Below are 19,985 nucleotides of genomic sequence, written 5' to 3' on the forward strand. Positions count from 1 at the left end.
GCGGCGCGGGCTCCGGCACAGGCTCGGGCTCCGGCATGGTGCAATCCGGCCTCGTCCCGGGAGAGCGGGGCCCGCGTGCGGGGCCGGCGCCGGGGGAGCGGCGGCAGCGACGGTGGCGGTGGTGGCTGCAGGCGCAAGCAGGCGGCAGGTGCTAGAAGCGGGGCTGGGCGAGGTGTGTGCCCGCTGGGCTCCGGGGCCGCCGCTCCCTCGCTGCCCCCATCTTTCCCTCTCTTCGGGATTCCCAGCGTGTCCAGCCCCCTGTCTCCGCGCCCCGGCCCATGGCGCCCCGCGGTTGAGCCGGCGCCGCCAGGGACCCCTCCCGCGGGCCTCCCCGGGGCGCGCAGATCCCGGAGCCGCCCGCCCACCCTCCGCGGAGTCTCCCTCCCTTCCTCGCCCGAGCCGGGCGGGACCATGGCTGCTAAGCTGCGAGCGCATCAGGTGGACGTGGACCCGGACTTCGCGCCGCAGAGCCGGCCGCGCTCGTGTACCTGGCCCCTGCCGCAGCCCGACTTGGCCGGCGACGAGGACGGAGCGCTGGGTTCAGGGGTGTCTGAGGGCGCCGAGGACTGCGGGCCGGAGCGCCGGGCTACGGCCCCGGCGATGGCCCCAGCGCCGCCGCTGGGCGCGGAGGTCGGACCGCTGCGGAAAGCGAAGAGCTCCCGGCGGAACGCGTGGGGGAACCTGTCCTACGCCGACCTCATCACCAAAGCCATCGAGAGCGCCCCGGACAAGCGACTCACGCTCTCGCAGATCTACGACTGGATGGTCCGTTACGTGCCCTACTTCAAGGATAAAGGCGACAGCAACAGCTCGGCGGGCTGGAAGGTGGGAGCGTCCGGCTGGGGAGGGGGGCTGGGGTCGCCGGCTGGGGATTCCAGGGGCCGCTAGGTGCGTCCGGATTCCCAGTGAGCCGTCGGGAGGGAGGCCCCGGGGCACCCCTTGGGGTCACGGAGTGTGTGCCCGGGGAGTGGGGCTGGCCGGCAGACAGGCGGGGGCGTGCTGGGAGCAGCTGTGTGCGTGCTCTCCATGCAGGGTGGGAGGTCTGGTGAGGTGACAAGGGACTGCTACTTTGAAGCACCCCCGAGGGACACCCCCACCCCATCCTTGGCAGCAGAGCAGAGGAACCCGTTTCCAGGCCTCGGGTATTAGGGGGCCCCCTCTTCACCCCCACGAGTTTGCTTTGTGTGTTACTCTTGTTTTACCCTCTCCACCCAGACACCCTCCTTAAAAGAGCCGGAATAATGATTTGGGGCCAGCCCTTGCTTTCCCCCCAAATCTTTCCCACTGTCCTCCCTGGAGCTGGCTCCAGGGTAAGGAAGGAGTGCCACCCTGAGCCCACAGTTCTTCCTGTGGTGTCAGGAGTTCACCCTAGGGCACCAGCCAGCCTGGGGTGGGGAGCTGGTCAGGTGAGCTGGGATCTGACCTCTCCACGGGGCAGCTCTTCTTCCCCCTTGCCTGGGTCAGCATGGTGATGACCTCTGCTGGTGTGAGGGCAGGGTATTGAGGACTGGGGATCTGTCCCTGCCCACCCCAGGCTGTCTTCCACTCTCCTGGCTTTCCCAGCCCAGATGGATTGGGAGGGGAGGGGAGGGGAGGGGAGGGGCAGGGGCAGGGGCACCCCAGGAAGGCCTCCGTGCCATCCAGTGGAAAGGGGGGAGCCATCTTGGGAGAGGACAAGGGCTTGACTGGATTGTGGCCTCCAGACCCTCCTCTGGCCGTCTTGTCCAGGAATGGGGATAGTTGGTGCCTTTGCAGAAGGAGGAGGTTGTAGGGGCTGTGCCTAAGGCCTCTGAGCTGTTAGGCCTCCTGTGGGAGAGGGGTCTCTGCAAGGGGGGCTTGCCTAGATGGAGGGAGGGAGCTGTGCCTAGTGGTGGCTGCAGACAGGGTCAGGGGAAGGAGGTGTGCCAGAGGAGGAGGAGGAGGCCTGTGGACGTGGACAGCTCTGGTTGCCCAGTGGCTGCCTCGTAGGGGCCACAGTGCTCTGACCTGGGGGCGCGTGACTCTCAGGCTTCTTGCTGGCTGCTTCTCTGTCTCTCTCTGACCACGATGGGGGTAGAGGCACAGGTTGGAGGCACTCACGTGAGTCTCCCTCCACACCCTCTCTCCAGTCCCCTTGGTCTCAGACCCCACCAGAACACTTATTCCTCCTAAGTGGGCACTGCTTTTGGGTTTTGCAGCTTTGCTCCCACCTCCCTCCCTGTCCCCATGCATTGTCCCACTGTTCACTTCTCCCTGTAGATTTCCTGTCCTCAAGAGCATAGCGTTTGGATGCCTCTTCCAGGAAGCCTTCCCTGACCCCTTTTAGCTAGCTAAGGACTCCCTCTTCTCTGGCCCTCTCCCCGCCTGTCACAGGGCTCAGTCTTTTGTGTCTTGTTTCATTTCCCTTCCCCACACCCCCTTTAGAAGACAGTGGCAGTGTGGGAGCAATCTCTGTGCCCACAGCAGCCAGCGTAGAGCCTGGCACTGGGGAGCCGTCAGTGCTTATCTGGTGAGAGTGTGAGGAAATGGGTGGCTGGTGCAGAAGATACTGAGGCTGGGGAGGGTACTGTGGGCCAGAGTAAGCTAGGAGGGCTTCTTGTAGGAGGTGGAACTCCGCTTGAGCTTGATGGATGAGGGCTGGTGGGGGACGCTGGCAAGAGGAGACATGGGGCTGGATGCTGGGGGAGAGCTGCAGTTCATGCAGGGTCTCGGGGTCAAGCCCCGTGCCAGGCACCTCCGGGCATCGTGTCCGGTGTCTCCTTTAATGCCCTCAGCAGTCCCTGAGGTGGGTTTTACTGTCACCATTTACAGAGCTGGGCGCTGAGGCGCAGAGTGGAGGAGTGAACTGCCCAAGGTCACACAGTCGGTAGATGGGAAAGCTGGACTCCAATCCAGGTGTGTCTCCCTCCGAGGCCCCATAGAGTCTCTGGAATAGTGTCCTGCTGGCACTGGGTGTGGGAGGGGGACCCAGATGGCTTTTGAACAGGGGCAGGTCTAAATCCTAGAATGGGACTGGGAATGTGCTTGGAGATATAACATAGTCGCATGAGTTCATTTCTCAGGCGGTGTGACTGAGGCCCCGGAAGGGGACGGAACTCCTTAGGTCGCTGGTGAGCGGCAGGCCTTGGATGACGGCCCAGGTCTCCTGCCTACCCACTGGAAGTGGTTACCACTGCACCACGGTGCTGGGGACACACTGGTCCTCCCTGCACCTGGCTCAGGAAGGAAGGAGCCCTGGCAGGCGGGTCCTGAGCTGGGGCATGGGAGAGGGAGCCTGAGGCTTGGGCTTGTGACCCAGGCCCTGGCCGAGACCACCCAGGCACTGGATGAGGGCTGTTCAGGGGGGCCTCTGGCCTTTCCCATCTCATTCCCTCAGTGGCTGCCCTCATTCTGCCCCACCCCCCATCCTTTTCCTCCTCTCATTCCTGCTCCCCACCCCACCCCACCCCATTCCCATTCAGTCCCTCCAGGAACCCAGTGGAGGGATAATCCCCAGCTCCTGGGGCCAGTCTGTGCTTAGCAAGGCTTCTGTACACCTCAGGTGCCAGGCCTGGGGCTGGGGCCCATTGTTCCTTCCTCCCTCCCCTCCCCCACATAGGTGTTGCACCTGAATCCTTGGGGTGTACCAAACCCTGTATTAGATGGAGGATGGGGGACCAAAGGGGAAGGCGTCGGGCCTGCCTTCAGGATGCATCAGGGCTCCACACCCAGGCTGTGTATTTTACAGGCAGGAAGGGCTGGGGATGGGGGCAGGGGTGCAGGGAGGGCAGGTTAGACCCCCTGGGAGCCCAGGCAAACCCTCACAGAGAAGGTGGTACTTGATCCGGGCTGTCTTCATTGGGGGGCAGAATTTGGGAGAAAGTCTCTCCAGGGATGTTGACTGCATACGCAAAGGCAAGGAGGTAGAACTGTACTAGACCATTGGGCGGGCCAGGCCGGAACCAGTAGCTCCTAGGGATGGATGGAAGGTGGCACAGGAAAGGCGGAGTGGGCCAGATCAGGAAGGGCCCACATGCTTGGCCTTTGCCCTGTGGTCCCACCTCTGATGTGGGGAGGTAGTCAAAGGTGCTGAGGATAGAAACAGGAGGAGGCAAGATCAGCAGCAGGTGCCAGGACCCCCAACAAGCTGAAGCCTGCAGAGAGGCTCGGCTTGGTGCTGGAGACCCCCCCCCCCCCGAAGAGGCTGATAGTGTTTCCCTCAGGGTGGAGGGTCTCCAGGCCCTGGGTGAGGGCTTGAACAGGAGGTCCTCCTCCCTCTGCAGTGTCCTAGAAGTGTGTTTGTCCGACAACCGGCTAGAGCCTCCCACTTCTCGGATGCCCCAGCCCCATCTTCCCTGGTGCACAACTCCTCCAGGAAGCCTTCCAGGCTGGTATGGGTCCTGGTGCTCCTTCCATTTAGCGGCCCCTGGAGTTGTTCTTCCTGCTTTTGTGTTTCCTGGCTGCCAGCTCCCCTGAGAGCTCCCAGGCCAGGCCTGGGTCCCTCCCATTCCAGTCCCCAGGCTTGATGGGGGAGGAGCACAGTGGATGGGGACTTCCTTTTTCCCTCAGGGCCTGGAGCTGCCCTGTGGTTGGGGGATGGGGTCTTGAGGGGTGGTGCTACCCCCATCTGGCCGAGGCTGGCCAGTAGGTCTTAGGTGGGGTGGAAGGAGGGACCGATGGAGAGACCTCTGGGAGAGGGGTCCTGTTACAGCCAGGCTGAGCAGTAGTTGTGAGTGCAGAGGGCTCCCGCTTCTCGCCTCCTTCCAGCTTGCTCCAGCAGGGCTCCCTCCTCCTTCTTTGTCCTCCGGGGATCCCCAGCCCCAAGGGCTGGTGGGGGTGCGGGAGGAGGCGGTGTGAGCCCCGGTTGGGGGGTGTCCTCACCCCCCGCACTGCACGAGCTGGGGGCTGGCAGCTGCCCGCCTCCTGGGCACGAGCCCGTGCCAGCCGCTCCTGGCACAGTTGCTGGCACGCCCGGCAGACTCCCACGGCCACCTGCTCACACCCACCCACGAGCGCTGGCGCGCTGCGGGCCCTTCCGGCTTCCCGGGCCTCCCGGCGCCCCTCCCCCGCCGCCCGGCTCCGGAGCCCCCACCCCAGTCCTCTGCTCCCCGCCGGCCCCCTCGCTCCCCGCCAGCCCCTGGGCCCAGCCCCCTCCCTGCGCAACTTGGGGAGCTCTGGAGTCTGGGTTGCGGGGAGGCCCCCTGGGTTGCCGCGGGGAGAAGCGGGGACGCGGAGACAGACAGACAGACAGACGGACAGACAGGGTGAGGGCCCCGCCTGCCACCTGGCGCCGCTCCAGCGGGACGATGGCGGGCAGCGCCGTGCCAGGCGGTAATTGCAGACAGACTAATTTAAAGAGATGAGACGGTTATTTTTAACTCGTGTTAAGGTAATGAACGGCGCGGGGGGTTTGCGGGTTCGAAAGTTCAGCGCCCCCCCCCCAGCCCCCACTTTCTGCGGGTTGGGGCCCCCCTCTCTGCACACACCCTGAGGACTCCAGCTTGGGGACTGACTGGAGTTGGGGGCCTCTGCCAGAGACGGGCGGACTGAGAGGGCCAGGAAAGAGGCGCCCCCTAGTCCAGCGCAGATCCGTTCACATTCTGGCCACCATGTTTCCAGAGGCACTAGCATCCCTGTATCCCAGGGGGAGAAGTGACTTGCCCTGGGGTCACGTCCCTAGGAAGTGTCTGGCCTGGGAATTGAACCCCTTTCTGACCCCCAAACTCAAGCCTTTTCTGTGCCATTGGGGCTGGAGGAGGGGGCTCGTGTTTGGATCTTGAAAGGGTGCAGGCTCGTTCCGGGCAATCCACAGTCATGTCTTTGAGCAGCAGTTGGTAGTGGCCACCGCACAGGGTCCTGGGGGTTGTGGAACCCCCCTCTGTCTGGGTCCTCCGAGGAGTGGGGGTGGGTGGTCATGAGCTAGGTGTGGATATGAGTTTCTGGGATAGGACGTACTGGCTATAGCAGGGGAGCCCCCTCCTCACCTCACTGTCTCCCTTACCTGTGGGAGGCTCACCAGCAGTCCCTCCCTATTTGCAGCCTATGGGCTTGCCTCCCAGCTTGGGGGTGGGTACGCATGCCCCCCCCCTTCCACCTCCAAATCAGACTTCAGGTCTCTAGGGAAGGTGGGGAGTCATGGAACCCAACACTACTTTCCAAGCCAGCTCCGTCCCCTTCTCACACACCCCTGGTGACTGAGTGGCTGCCCTCTGGGACTGCCCATTGTATTGCAAGACAGGTCTTAAAGTTGTTAGCACTTCCTTCCTTCTCCCTGGCAGTGGTCCAACCCCCTGGAGCATCACTTGTGTCCTGGTATATTAGTTCAGCTGCTTGGGGTCAGCTGGAGCTGTGGAGTCGGAACTGCTGAGGGGTGGACAGAGCATCCACAGAGCACCCGTGAGGGAATGTGATCCAGTGTGTGAGTGAGCTGGAGCAAAGCTCTTCCCCATTCTGGTCCTTGGTGTTCTCTTGCGTGTCCAAAGGGCCTTAACTGGATCCCTGGTTCTTTCAGGCTGCAACTGACACAGTTGGGTTCTAGGAGCCATGAGGGGTTAGTTGGGACCCAGGGCACAAAGCACTGATAGGATTTCTCATGGGTGCAAGCATATGATTGATTACAGGTGTGGATGGACTTGAACTTGGGATTCCTGCTTGGGGATGCCTCCCCTGCCCCTGGCAGTACCCAGGTGGCAAACATTGGACACAATGAACGGAGTGCTCATGGCAGTCTCAGCGGGCTCCCGGAGCAGACAGATGGGGGGTGCAGGGTGCTGGGTGGGCATTAGCTAAGGCTCTGGGCCCTGGGTAGGGTGCTCAGGGGGACAGCTGGATCTGGAGCGCCCCCCTTCCTCCTGGCACCCTGGTTACCATGGAAACCAACTCCTGTTTGGGAGGGTTTGGCTGTTTGCTGCCTCTCCCCACCCCCCAACCCATATGTGGAGGTGGGAGGGGGGCCAGGTGGCGTGTGGGGGAGGGGCCTCCCACAGCCTCCCCCTGGGGCCTCCCTCTTTGCAGAGAAACCTTTCTGGTCTCTAAAGAGGGGTGCCTCTTGTGGGAAGGGGAACAAGAATTAACGTCTGGGTGCTAGGCAGTTGGGCACTTCGCATACATTCTCTTTTTATATTGTCTCTGGATCCTGCCAGATATGTGTTAATAGCCCCATTTTGCAGTTGAGGAAATGGAGGCCAAGAAAGGTGAAGTCACTTGGCCAGGGCAGCATAGCTGGGATGAGGCCGAGCCTGGATTTAGACACAGACCTGTCTGTGTTCCCCCTTGTGTTGTGCAGCCTCAGCCCCACACACCCTAGTGCTCCTGTGCCCCGAGGCTCACTCATGCTCCAGAACCCTCTGGGGCTCCTCAGTTCCCCTGCGAGCCAACCAAGCTCAAACTGCTCTGTTTGGACCCCTGGGCCCTCAGCTGGCCTTGGCCAGGCCCTGCCCGCCCTCCTGCTTTCCCTGCTGCCTACGATCTCAGGACACCTTTGCATTTGCCACTTTCACACCCCATACCTGCTGCCGTTGTCAAATGCTCATCGAGGGAGCTACTGACTCATGGACTGATCCCTTGTGACACCCTTCAGAAACTAGGCTGGGTGCTTGGGTGGATTGAATACAGGCCCACCTCTCAGGTGATTCTGGAACCCACTACATCTCTCTGAGAATTCCTACCTTAAATCCTTCATTGTTGGCAAACGTGGTTGATCATCCGAGTCACCTGGAAGTTTTTAAATAAATAATACAGGTTTCTAGTCCTAGTTCAGTGGCTCTGATTCTAACAGGTCTGTCTAGTGACGGACCAGATCCTGAGCCAGTGCCTCAGGTGGTAGTGTCCCGAGCTCCTGCTTGTACCTCCCTTCTGCTCCCAGTGTAGACCAGCTTCTTCTCCAAGCAGGCGGCCCAGGTGAAGCCCCCTCCTCTCCTCGCTTTTTTGTTTCCTCCAGAGAATTGAAAGCCATGCAGTCAGGTCCAAGGGACTGACTCCACAGCCCCGACACCTTCCCCCTCGCTAAGGAATCACACTGCATAGACACAGCTGGAGAGGATGAAACTAGCAGCCGGGGCTGACACCCTGTGCCACTGGGAGCCTTTGGCTACAGGAGGGAGGATGCATGTTGGTGTAAATTCTCAGCAAGCCTCTGGAACTGGACCAGTGAGGAGCTGAAAGTCACAGCCCCTGTTTTCTGATAGCTCCCTATGTGTACAGTGCCGGGTTGTTCCCACAGGGTCCAGTACAGGGGCCTTAGCATGACACTCAAGGCCTTGGCCCCCTGGTCCCAGTCAGTCTCTCCAGCCACATCACTCCGACCTCCCACCTTCTGACCCTCGAATTAGCCACACTGAACTATTCTAGCCGGGGATTCAACCGCCATGTGCCATTACACATGCTTTCGTCTACTTCTCACAGCACCCTGTGAAGCTGGTACTGTGACTCTACCGGTTTTGCAGAGGAGGAAACTAAGTCTAGAGAAAGAAGGTGGCTTTCACTGTATCCTGCTGTAAGCGTCAGAAATGAAATTCCCCAGGGCTAACATCTCCCTAGCCCAGAGTGCTGGCCAGGCCTGTCCAAGCTGATCACGCCCTCCCTGGGGGATGACTCCAGGGGTACCTGGCTCCCTTTCTCAGACAGAGCTCCCTGAGGGCAAGCCCCGAGCTGCCCAATGTGGTGTTTTCTCCCCACTCCCCACGCCATTTGCAAGCCCAAGGCTGCTGACAGCTTCCTCCATTCACCTTAACTACAGGTGTAAGCCACCCAAGACAGTGCTGCTCAGAGGAACCAGACTGGCTCCCTGACCTTGAGTGGCCCACAGGTCAAACTGGGGAGGTAAGATGAGGACTCCAGAATTTGATTCAGGATAAAGATGGCTCAGGGTCATGAGGGAAGGCCACATAATGAGCCCTGGGTATTCGGAGAATACCAGATAATGTCTGGGGAACCAGACAAAGGAGGTCAAACCCTCCTTTAGGAGCCCCATGGGGTCCAGTTCTGTTGGTCAGAGCACAGCAGGACTCAAAGCTAGGGAAGCAAGCCGGGCTCTAAAGGAGAGCAGTCTTGAATATCAAGCCAGGGAGCTGGCACTCCACGCTGGGGAGTGATACAGGCAGAGAGATCATTCGAGGATGGCGTGGACAGGGGGAAAGACTGGCTTGGGCACCCAGTGTGGGCCTGGTACTGGGGTCCAGGGGAGAAGATGAGCCTGAGACGGTAGAGGCCCAAAGAATCCAAGAAGCAGGCCTGAGGTCCCTTAAGGATCTTAGAAGTGAGACAGGGTGGTGTGCTTATAGGAGTCTTGGAGGCAGTGGGCAGGAGCGGAACCTGGCCCTGGGTGGCCTTGGGCAACTGAGCCTCAGTTTTCTCTTCTACAAAGTGGGATAATGATAGGACTTATGCCCGAGCAGATGTCATTACTGCTATACGTTGCTCTGAGAAAGGAAAGGAATCCCTTCCCCACTGCTGTGTAGGGCGGGGATCCTGGGCCCTGATCCTTGAGAGACACTGACTTGTGCGAGTGTATGTGTGTGCTGGGGGCCAGTGGTCCTTCCTCTGATGCCTCCCTTTCTGTCCGGAGGTGTCGGCTATTCAGGATAAGCTTCAACCTGCCCCCACTTGACCCACTGCTTTCTGGCCTGCAGAGCTTTCCTCAGGGCTTGGGAGGGAAGCAGGCAGGTTTTAGGCTCTGTATTTTCACAGATGAAGGCAGTGGTTTGCTCAAGGTCACCCTTGAACCCAGGGCTGCCTGCCCCTGGACACGGGCTTCTCTTTGCCCACTGGGGAGGCTGTGTGACCTTGGGCATGGCCCTTCCCTCTCTGGCTCTCTGGCTCTCTCCCATCCAGAGATCCGAACTCCCCTCCCCCAACACTCTGGGATGCTGTGTTGCCTCCTCCACCCCGTCTGTCCCCTCCCCCTGTCCTCTGCTGGCCTTGCCTTCTCTGTAACCTGAGCTGGGGCTGTGGGGGAAGGGGGCTTGCCCTCTGCCAGAGGCACCTGCCAGCAGAGCAGATGTGAGGGGATGGAGGAGGCCCCCTCCCCCCAGGGGATCTCAGGCTCTTAGCCCAGCTAGGCTGGGGCTGGGGCATGCAGCCCTCAGCACACCCAGCCCTGGCCTCTGGCCTCTACACCCAGAGCTTACCCTGGGCACTTGTTCATTTTCCAGCGGACGTTCATGCTCCAACGTGTCCCGCAAAGACCTCTCAGTATCCAAAAGACAGATGGCAGATGAGGGCTGGTGCCCCTGTCTGGGTGGGCTGCCTTGGGCTCCTGGAGCCCCTTGGCATGGGGACAGAGGGCCAAGGGCAGCCCCTGGGGGAGAGGCCAGTGTCTGTGCGGGTGGCCGTGCCCCTGGGAGAGCAGATGGTTCTCTTGGCGCTGTGCCCACTCTTCCTCTTTCCCCCCTAGGAGCCAGCCTACAGGGCTGGGGCACAGCTGCTGGGCCCTCCCCAGAGCTGGGCCCAGGGCAGGGCTGGGTGAGGTCACTGCAGCTGCTCCCAGGGCCTGGGGCAGGGCTGTAGGGAGGTGCTGCCTACAGAGGGGACAGGGCTCAGATTGAGGAGAGATAGGGAGAGGCCTGAATGGCTTTGCATCTAGGGATCCCCATCAGTCTTGGACGAGGGAGGCAAGAGTCTGCGGAGGAGTTGATGAGCCAGCATGGACAGCAACCCCCTCCCTCCCACTCCTACCCCAGGCCCACCTGGGAGCTTCTACCTGGCCTGGGCGCCTCCTTAGAGGCATCTCAGGGTGGGAGGAAGAACAGGGGCCCTGGGTGTGAATTCCTGCAGCATCACTTATACCATGTGACCTTGGGCAGCTCCAGGTGTCCCTCGAAGCCTCAGTTTCTCATCTGTGAACTAGGCACACTGAACCAACACAGAGGCTTGTTAAAAAGACAGTAAGATTTTAAGCGTTGTGGCAGCATGGCGCGTAGCACACGATGAATGTTCAGTAAATGGTGGTTTCTCTCCTCCCTTACTTTGCTAAGTTCTCCCGAGGGTCCTGGAAGCGCTGAGGAAGAGCAGGGAGGGGGCAGAGGCAGCTAGAGCTGGCGGGGAAAGCAGGGGTGAGGAGGAGGAGGCAAGGCCTGGAGCTCTGGCCTGAGGTTTTGCTGAACAGCAACAGCACAGAATTGCCAGGTCTGAGCGGTTCACAGCCGCTGAGAGCTCCGTCCTGTGTGTTGACTTGCTATGAGCCAGGGGTTGCTCCGCAAAGTTCAAGTAGCGAGGCCAACTCATACACACTCGCACTCTGTTCGTAGTTCTGTTTCTCTGCAGTGGCGCTGAGGTAGGAGCGGCTACCTTTGGGACTTGCAGAGGGAACGGGAAAGATGTCACAGAGCTTGCCTTGGCGGAGCAGCAGGAACCAGCCCAGCAGAGACAGAAGGAGGGACAGAGGGAACAGGAGTGTGCAGAGACATGGCGGTGTCAGACCTCCAGGGGGGCTGGGGCCCAGGGGGGCTGAAGGGAATGCGGGTGGTGAGGCGGGAGAGCCTCAGAGGGCCCGTGTATGTCAGTCTGGAGTTGGACCCAAGCCCACAAGTGATGAGAAGCCATGGGCTTTTGGGTAGAGGTGGGCCTCGACTTCTGCTGCTGGTTTGCTTGTACCGGGCTTGGCGTATGGGCTCCGCTATCTCTGGGGTAGGCGTGGGGGATGTCTTGGGACCTCATGCCTTGCGTTCGACATTTTGCTCCTCCTGGCCCCTGGCTTCCCACTGCTGTTCCACCGCTGACCCCAAGCCCAAGCACCCACCTGTTGACACCTGTAGCCCTGATGCCCCCGCCACCTGCCCTCCTTCGCTACAGACCCTGCTACTGAGGATTTGCACACGGCCTCAGGCCTCTCTAAGTCATCCCATTCAGCGGGGAAGCCTGTCCACGCCAAACAACCCCAGCTTTAGCCCAGGTGGCAGAGCAAGTGACCCTCAGAGAGACTGTGACTCCAAGACAGGCGTGTGTTGCTGGCCAGCCTGGGGCCCCGGAGTGGGGTGTGGGATAAAGGTTGGGACGGGGGCTGCTCCTAGGGCTCTGAGTCAGGGAGGGGATGAGATTCTTGACAGATAGGTTCTCATCCAGGTCCCAGCCCTCCCTGTGAATATCACGATTGTTACCCTCTTTTATAGGGGAGGCCCAAGGTCCCATGAATGAAGTTGGGATTCCCACTCTGCTCCCCACCTTTCTTCATGCAGGAAGGAGGGGGAGGGCAAATGTGAGTCATGGAGGGGGCCAGAGAACTCACACGGCCCCAGGGAGGCACTCAAGGGAGGAGCTGGAGCTGGAGCTGGATGGTCATCACCATTGGGTAGGCAAGGTCCGCTTCCTGAGCGAAGGGCTGAGCTAAAGCTGGGACAGTGATGAAACCTGGAGAGATGTCCAGACCTGGCTTTGGGATTGGACGGATGGACATGAGACCTAAGACTAAACCCGGGAGGGTCCTGGCATTGCCCAGATGTCAGGAAGGCCAGGAGGTAGCATGGGACTCATGGTGGGTGGGGGACATAAGACTTGGGTCTCCTGCCTGACGAAATCCAGGAAGCTTGGGCTTGAGAACCAAAGCGGGGATGGCCATTGGGGTGGGCAGCAGGACAGTGTCCCTGCCACATGGGGGGAGGGCATGGGAAGAGCCCTGGCTTTGGAATCCAACAGCCCTGAGACCCAGACCTGGCTCCATAACTTCTCAGTTTTGTGGCCCCAGGAGTCATTGAGCCCTTAACCCTCCTGAGCGCAGTTTCCCCACTTTGTAACATAGCGGTACCTACTGGCAGAGTGGTTATCAGGCTTGAAAGAAGAAATGTATCTAAAGAAGCCAGCCTGGGTCTGGCACGTGGTAGGTAATGGTAATGCCCTTCTCCTGCCTTGGTATTTGAAGCACGTGTCAGTGGTGTGCTAGAGCTGGCTTGCATGGGCTCATAAGAGCCAGTCCTGCACACTTTTCCCAGTTCTATAGTCAGTGATATCATGCTGGCAGCTTAAAGTTGGCTGCGATGGGAGTATCCATGCCGCAGAAATCAGCAAAAGCTACAAATCAAATCGGGTGGGATCTTTTCTCTACTGGAGAGCTGGAGGAAGTCAATCCTGTGGGCCCTTTTTAGCCCGAGAGGGGCTAAATGGAAAGTGGCTGGGCAGAGCAACCTAGGACTCAAGGTCTGCGGGCCCTGTAGGGCCGGTGGAGATCGGACATAGTCATAGCACCAGGCAGCCCTCTGTAGGCAGGGGACAGGGACATTGCCACATTCTCCCCCCCCCCCCCCCCGCCACCGTCCTGGGGCTCTGGCAGGCTCTGGCTTGGAGGAGGAACAACGGATGGGGTGAGCTATCAGAGAATGGAGCTGTACTGGGAGGAGAAATGAGGTTGTAGTGGAAGATAAACGAGGTTGTACTGTCAGGGAATGAGGTGGTACTTGGAGGCAAGGTGAGGCTGCATTATTAGATAAATGAGGTTGTACTGTCAGGGGATGAAGAGTACTTGTAGGAGAGATGACGTCCTGCTGGGCCAGTCGGGTTGCACCGTCAGAGAACACAGCCCACCACAGGCAGAAGGAGAGACTCCGACTTGGAGGATAAATGAGGGTGTCCCGCTGGATAAATGAGGGGGCCCGTCAGGTGAATGGAGTGCTGTTAGCAAATGAGGTTGTACTCGCTGGATAAATGGGACTGGTGTGCTGGATAAATGGGGTTGTGCCGTCAGATGAATGCATTACTGCTCGTGGGCGAAGGGTGTCCTGGGAACAGATGAGGGTGTCCCGCTGGATAGATGAGCTGCCACCACCAAATGGATCAGACCCTGTCTGTGAGGGAGGCACCGTCAGCAAGGACAAGGTTGTTCTCTTCCCACTGGAGTGTCTTCCGGCCCGGGTGGGACAGGCTCTGAGAAACCTTGGCCCAAGCAAGCCCTGGATTACTCCAGTCTATCTGGGCAGCAGGAGGGAGCAGGATGGGGGCTGGGGAGGGCAGCCAGCCGCACGTTCACCTTGCAAGGCCTTCTTCAAGTCTCTTGGAAGCCCTTATCCTTCTCTGCAGTTCCCTCTGGATCGTATTGCTCCCGACTTGTTCCATCCCATGCTTGTCTCTCGTCCTGTGCTCCCTTCTCTCAGCCCAGTTTGGGGAAGCCCCTCTCATGTGCCAGCTACTCTGCGCAGTTTCCTTTCGTTCTGCCTGCAACACGGTGTTAACCCCCCTTTACTATCTCTCTCTCATTCGTTCAACGAACATTTATGAAATGCCTGTATGTGTCAAACACATGGGGTATGGTAAAAAATGGACAAAAATCCCTCATGAAACTTATATTCTAATGTGAGGGGAACCAGACGATAAGTAAGTACAGGGGCACCTGGGTGGCTCAGTGGGTTAAGCGTCCAACTCTTGATCTTAGCTCGGGTCATGATCTCACAGTCTGTGAGTTCGAGCCCTCCTTCGGGCTGTGTACTGACAGTGCAGAGCCTGCTTGGGATTCTTTCTCTCCCTCTCTCTGCATCTCTCTCTCTCTCTCTCAAAATAAGTAAAAAAGATTAAAAAAATAGTACAGAGTATAAATTATACATTAAAAAAATTTTTTTAAACATTTATTTATTGTTGAGAGAGAGAGCACAAGCAGGGGAGGAGCAGAGAGAGAGAGAGGGAGACCCAGAATCCGAAGCAGGCTCCAGGCTCTGAGCTGTCAGCACAGAGCCCAACATGGGGCTCGAACCCATGAACCGTGAGGTCATGACCTGAGCCGAAGTCGGACGCTTAACCGACTGAGCCACCCAGGTGCCCCTAAATTATACATTTATATGATTGGTATATGAACTTATTAATGTACAGATATATATATATATATAAATTATTAATTTAGAAAGTGACCATTGCTTTAGAAAAATTTAGAGCAGGTAAGGGGGCCAAGAAATGGCAGGGAAGAGGAGCAAATGGTAAGAGTGGTCAGGATGGGCCTCACGGCAAAAGGTGATATCTGAACACAGAGTCGGAAGAGAGGAGAGATTGATGTGGGCGTCTGGGTGAACGGTTTTCCCCTGAGACAGAGGCCCCAGGGTGGGATTGTGCCTAGCAGGTTCAGGGAACAGGAGGGAGGGATCAAGCGGGACAGTGTTAGGGGAGGAGTCTGAGGGGTCACGGAAGGTCTTGGCAAGGTCAAGGTGGGTTATGGCAAGGCCTTTGTTCTTTACTCTGAGATGGGGGGGGCCCCCCCCATCAGAGGGCTCTGGGCAGCACTGGACGTGATCCAAGTTATATAAGGGATCACTGTGACTGCTGGGTGGTGGAGGGCTTTAGGGAAGCTAGGGTGCAAGCAGGTTGCTGTTTGAGGAAATAGAGGTTCAAAGCACCTTGCCCCAGAGTTGCACTGCCATGGAGCCCAAACTGGAATCCAGACCCAACACCAGAGGCCATGGACTTTACCCTGCATCAGCCTCCTCTCCCAGGTGGGTGAAACCCCAGGGGACCAGCCAGCCGCCCTAGCCCGGGCTCTGAGGGAGAGTGGGATGGGCATGGATGTAACCCACTGTCCCTTCCCTCTGCCCCGTGATGGCCTCCCTCCTGCTAACCTGCCCCAGACCTGCGTGGAGGTGCGGGAGGTGTAAGGCCCCAGAAGCCAGGCCCAGCTCTGGGCACAGGGGAGCCCGGGCATGCCGGGGCTGTGGCTGTGGTGGCGGGTTGCTAGGTGACTCCAAGAGGGAGCCCTGGTTACTGCTGCCTGGCAGAGGCGCCTCCCTCCTCTGCCGCCCTCACCTCCTCCGTGGCCTCTGGCCTCCCAGGAGGCCTTGTGGATGAGTCGTGATCTGTGCTCGCCATTGGATCTCGGCTGAGAGCTCTGACTGGTACCAGGTGGCTGGGCCCTGAGGAGCCAGACGGGGCTTCAGGACTGGGACTTCCTCAGGGGCCACAGCCCTGGTGCACACCTGGTACCCAGCTCCACAGTCTGAGGGCTAGTCCTTGCCCAGCCCTGGGCCACCTCCCTGGGTGACCTTGAGCGAGGTACGGCAGCCCTCTAGGCCTCAACTGCCCCATCTGGCCTGCAGAATCCCCTCCACAGGGGCCTGGTTTTCGGTGAGAGGGCCAGGGGTGCTGAGCCGGCCTAGCTCCGGGCAGCCCATCCCCGCTCCCTGGTGGCTTGAGTGTGTAACACTCAGTTTTGCATTAGATTCCCTATACCAACAGAGTTCCCCTACTTACAAAAAAAGAAAAAAAAAGTTTGAAAGCCTCTGGACTGGATGATTTCAAGCACTGGCAGTGTCGACAGTTGGCACAGCTCATCGGTGGCCAGGTGGGGGAACAGGCCCGGAGAGAAGGACAGGCTTGCCCAGGTGAGGCTTGGGGGAGTGGAAAGAGCACCATGCTGGGGGCCAGGAGGCCTGTGCTCAAATCCCTGTTCTGCGACCGGGTCCTGGGCAACCTTGGGCAAGTCCTTTCTTCTCTCTGGGTTGGACCAGCAACGGTTTCAGACTGGAGCTCAAGCCCCCAGGGGTACCTGGCCAGGCACAGAACAGAGTGGGGAAGGGTGCAAAGCTTCATAGGCCCAGAGCATATGCTCTTGGTACAGATAATCTAAAACATTATTTTTATATTCACGGAACTTAGATGCATTATGAAGTACAATGCAAAATCCCCCTGAATGCTAGAAATGGAAGCACAAGGCTTAATAGGAAATTTTGACCTTGCAACGTGCCCCCAGTCCTCCCCTGCTGCCAGCTTCTAGGGATAGTTTACATGGAAAGTTTGAGAAGCACTAGAGTACTGGCTTCCTAAGATTCTTTGGAAATTCCCTGACTTGTTTCCCTCTCCCGTGGTGGAATGTGATGGCCTTTAGTCTCAAAGTGAGACTAACCCGAAATCCACACCTGGCTCTGCCATTTGAACTGTGTGACTGGCAGCTTACTTAGCCTCTCTGAGCCTTACTTTCCTCATCTTGAGATAGGGATCACAATCCCGGACTTGGATGGAGTTTGATAGAATACGTGAGATAAAGTGCTTATAACACTTAGGGCTGAACAAGCAGGTACTGAGTAGGTGCCAGCACTTGGCAATGTCCTTCCTTCTCTCCTGCCGCCAGCACTCAGAACCAGGCCGGCACATAATGACATTGATCATTGATAAAGAGTTGTGTTCCCTGACCAACCTCCAGCTGGAGAGGCTAGGAGGTGGAGCCTCTGGTAAGCCAGACAGTCCCGTGGGGAGAACTGAGGCCCCTGAGGCCTCTGAACACAGGTGTGGAGGAGGGGCTAGGGAGCCAGGTGTAAGGGCAGGAGTAGAAAGGGGGTATCTACTTAAGGGAGCACCATTCCCTGGGGGTCTAGTTCCCCTCTTCTCAGGGCCCCAGGGGAAGCCAGGCAGGGCAACGCTGAGAGGGGCCTTGGAGTTGTCACCTCCCACGACCGGAAAGTGCCAGCGATAGAGAGCTGGGGTTGGGGGGGGGGGGCAGGGCTTGAGGGGTCAGGTCAGTACCTAGAACTGGGGTGAGAGTGGAAATATATCCTGGGTGATATACTCCCTCCTTAGGGAGACTGATGGGAAGGAGGCAGGAGGGAGGGCCCTCACCCGTCAGTGGTTATGGGGCTGGGCAGAAAAATGAATTACGATTAGGCCCATGAACTGGCTAGATCTGGGTAGTACCTGGCATTGCTGCCTGTGGGATCCTGGGCAAAATTACATCATGCCTCTGGGCCTCTGTTCCCTGGTACAGTGAGATGGGGTAATGCCAGCTTCCCAGACTTGTTGGTGCCTACCACAGTTATACTCAGGACACGATATTAGGGAGGTAGAGACAGAGCAGGTCTGTTGGGTGATCTAACAGTGTGGTCTTCTGGCCAGAGTGAGGGCTTTAACCAATGTTTACGAGCACCTGGTGCATTCACCGATCGGTACCCACACACATGACCTCAGGTAGTGATTTTACAGCTTTCCGAGCTTTCATGTCACTGAATGGTGCCCATTTTTGCCAGAATAGTTCACTGAGGCCCTGAGGCTCATAGAGATTGAGTCAGTAGCCCATGGTCACATAGCTAGGTGGCCGAAAAGAGCTAGGCATCCCGCCCAGCTCTTCTGATAGCCAAGTCCATGCTGTTTCCACGGCAGTGCCTGAATCCGGAGGTCAAGGCCACTAGGTGGTAGGCCCCCAGGCTCAGCATAAGTTCTACTCCTTCAAGTGCCTCTGGGGAGCCAGGTCATTGGAGCTGTGGCCCCCTCCCCACCTTCTTTGCAAAAGCGGGCCATGACATAGGGAGCACTAGAGGCTGGCACAGCAGAAATTTAGAAGAGAGGGTGTGCAGGGTGGCAGAGGTAGAGCCCAGGGAGGTACCCAAAAGGGCTGTGTAGCCTTGGACAAGCCACTTCAACTCTCTGAGCCTTGATCTTCTTGTTATAAACGGGGATTATGCCACTTGATTCGTGGGGACTTTGTGAAGCTTCCACCAGGAAGGGGCTTTTGGGAGCAGAGTTACTGTGCGTCAGGTGGTCAGGAAGGGAGGGCGGGCTGGAAAGCTGGGCTGGCCTGAAGGTGGGCACTGTGTAGAGGTGGGCTCTGAGGTCCCCAGGGCTGATGGATGTGCTCTGAGGAGCTTGCTGGGATCCAAGACTTCTAAGGGTTCACAGGAGCTCACAAGAGTTGGGGGAAATTTTGGAAGAGTTTCGGGCCCATACCCACCTTAGAGACCCCCAGCGTATTCTGCTTTCCCTGGCCAGGCCCTCCCAGCAAAGGGTTAACAGTCTTCTCTACCTGCAGTTGCATTTTAAAGACACGAAATTAAAGCAGGTAATTTATTCTCCCCACACACGAAAGAGCAATTAGTTCTAAACAGGGCTTAATCAGTCACCGCGAGATTGATTTCTGGAGCCCTGGGTTTTCGGGCTCCTGGCGCCATGCCAGGCTGGGAAGGGAGGGGGCAGACAAATGAGCCGCGGAGGCATGAGCCCTTACATAATCTGCTGGGGGGCCCTGGCAGCCTGGCTAGCCCCAGGCGGGGCGGGGCTAAGCTGGGGAGAGGGGGCCCTGCTTCAGCTCCTTGAGAGTAGCCCTCAGGGTTCGGCCAGGCCTCCTGGGAAAAGGCCAGGCCCAAAGCTCCAGCCCCACCCTCTGGGCAGTGGAAGGGGGGCGGTTCTGGGGTAGAAAAGGTGGGTATTCCTGTCCAACCTGGTACTTACACCTGTTCTCCCACACACACCCCCCCACCCCCACCCCCACCCCCACCCCCGACCCCATCCACCCTTCATTTCTGTTTGCTCCCACTGCCCGTTCTGGCCCTTCTACTTCCTCTCTCGCTTTTCTATTTTCTCCCCCTCCTCTTTTCCATCACTTCCTCCTCTTTTCCCATGGTCTCCTTGCATCCCACTCCCCCACCCATGTCCTTGTCTCTGGCCACAGAACTCCATCCGGCACAACCTGTCGCTGCACACCCGTTTCATCCGCGTGCAGAACGAGGGCACGGGCAAGAGCTCCTGGTGGATGCTGAACCCCGAGGGCGGAAAGACAGGCAAGACCCCGCGGCGGAGGGCCGTGTCCATGGACAACGGGGCCAAGTTCCTGCGCATTAAGGGCAAGGCGAGCAAGAAGAAGCAGCTGCAGGCACCTGAGCGAAGCCCCGATGACAGTCCCCCAGGCGCGCCAGCCCCGGGGCCCGTGCCTGCCGCTGCCAAGTGGGCCACCAGCCCGGCCTCGCACGCCAGCGATGACTACGAGGCGTGGGCCGACTTCCGCGGCGGCGGGAGACCCCTGCTCGGGGAAGCGGCCGAATTGGAGGACGACGAGGCCCTGGAGGCCCTGGCGCCGTCGTCCCCGCTCATGTACCCGAGCCCGGCGAGCGCGCTGTCGCCCGCGCTAGGTGCGCGCTGCCCGGGGGAGCTGCCCCGCCTGGCCGAGCTGGGGGGCCCGCTGGGCCTGCACGGGGGCGGCGCGGGGCTGCCCGAGGCCCTGCTGGACGGCGCGCAGGACGCGTACGGGCCGCGGGCCCGGGCGGGGACGCCCGCCTACTTTGGCGGCTGCAAGAGCGGCGCCTACGGCGGGGGCGGGGGCTTCGGGCCTCCGGCGCTGGGCACGCCCAGCCGCCCCCCCAGCC

General features: G+C 59.1%; 1 protein-coding gene across 1 annotated transcript in view; it reads left to right on the forward strand.

Moving 5' to 3' along the window:
• The first annotated feature begins 6 nt into the window (after nt 1–6).
• FOXO6 (forkhead box O6) overlaps nt 7–19,985 on the forward strand; it is a 21,524-nt gene continuing 1,545 nt past the window's right edge. The window contains exons 1-2 of the mRNA XM_040455879.1: nt 7–825; nt 19,295–19,982. Of these exons, the coding sequence (XP_040311813.1) occupies nt 412–825; nt 19,295–19,982 (1,102 nt within the window). The 5' untranslated portion in view covers nt 7–411. The remainder of the gene's footprint in view (nt 826–19,294; nt 19,983–19,985) is intronic.

The sequence above is a fragment of the Herpailurus yagouaroundi genome, unplaced genomic scaffold, assembly GCF_014898765.1.
Source record: "Herpailurus yagouaroundi ecotype Mexico unplaced genomic scaffold, PumYag 77, whole genome shotgun sequence".
Lineage (NCBI taxonomy): Eukaryota > Metazoa > Chordata > Mammalia > Carnivora > Felidae > Herpailurus > Herpailurus yagouaroundi.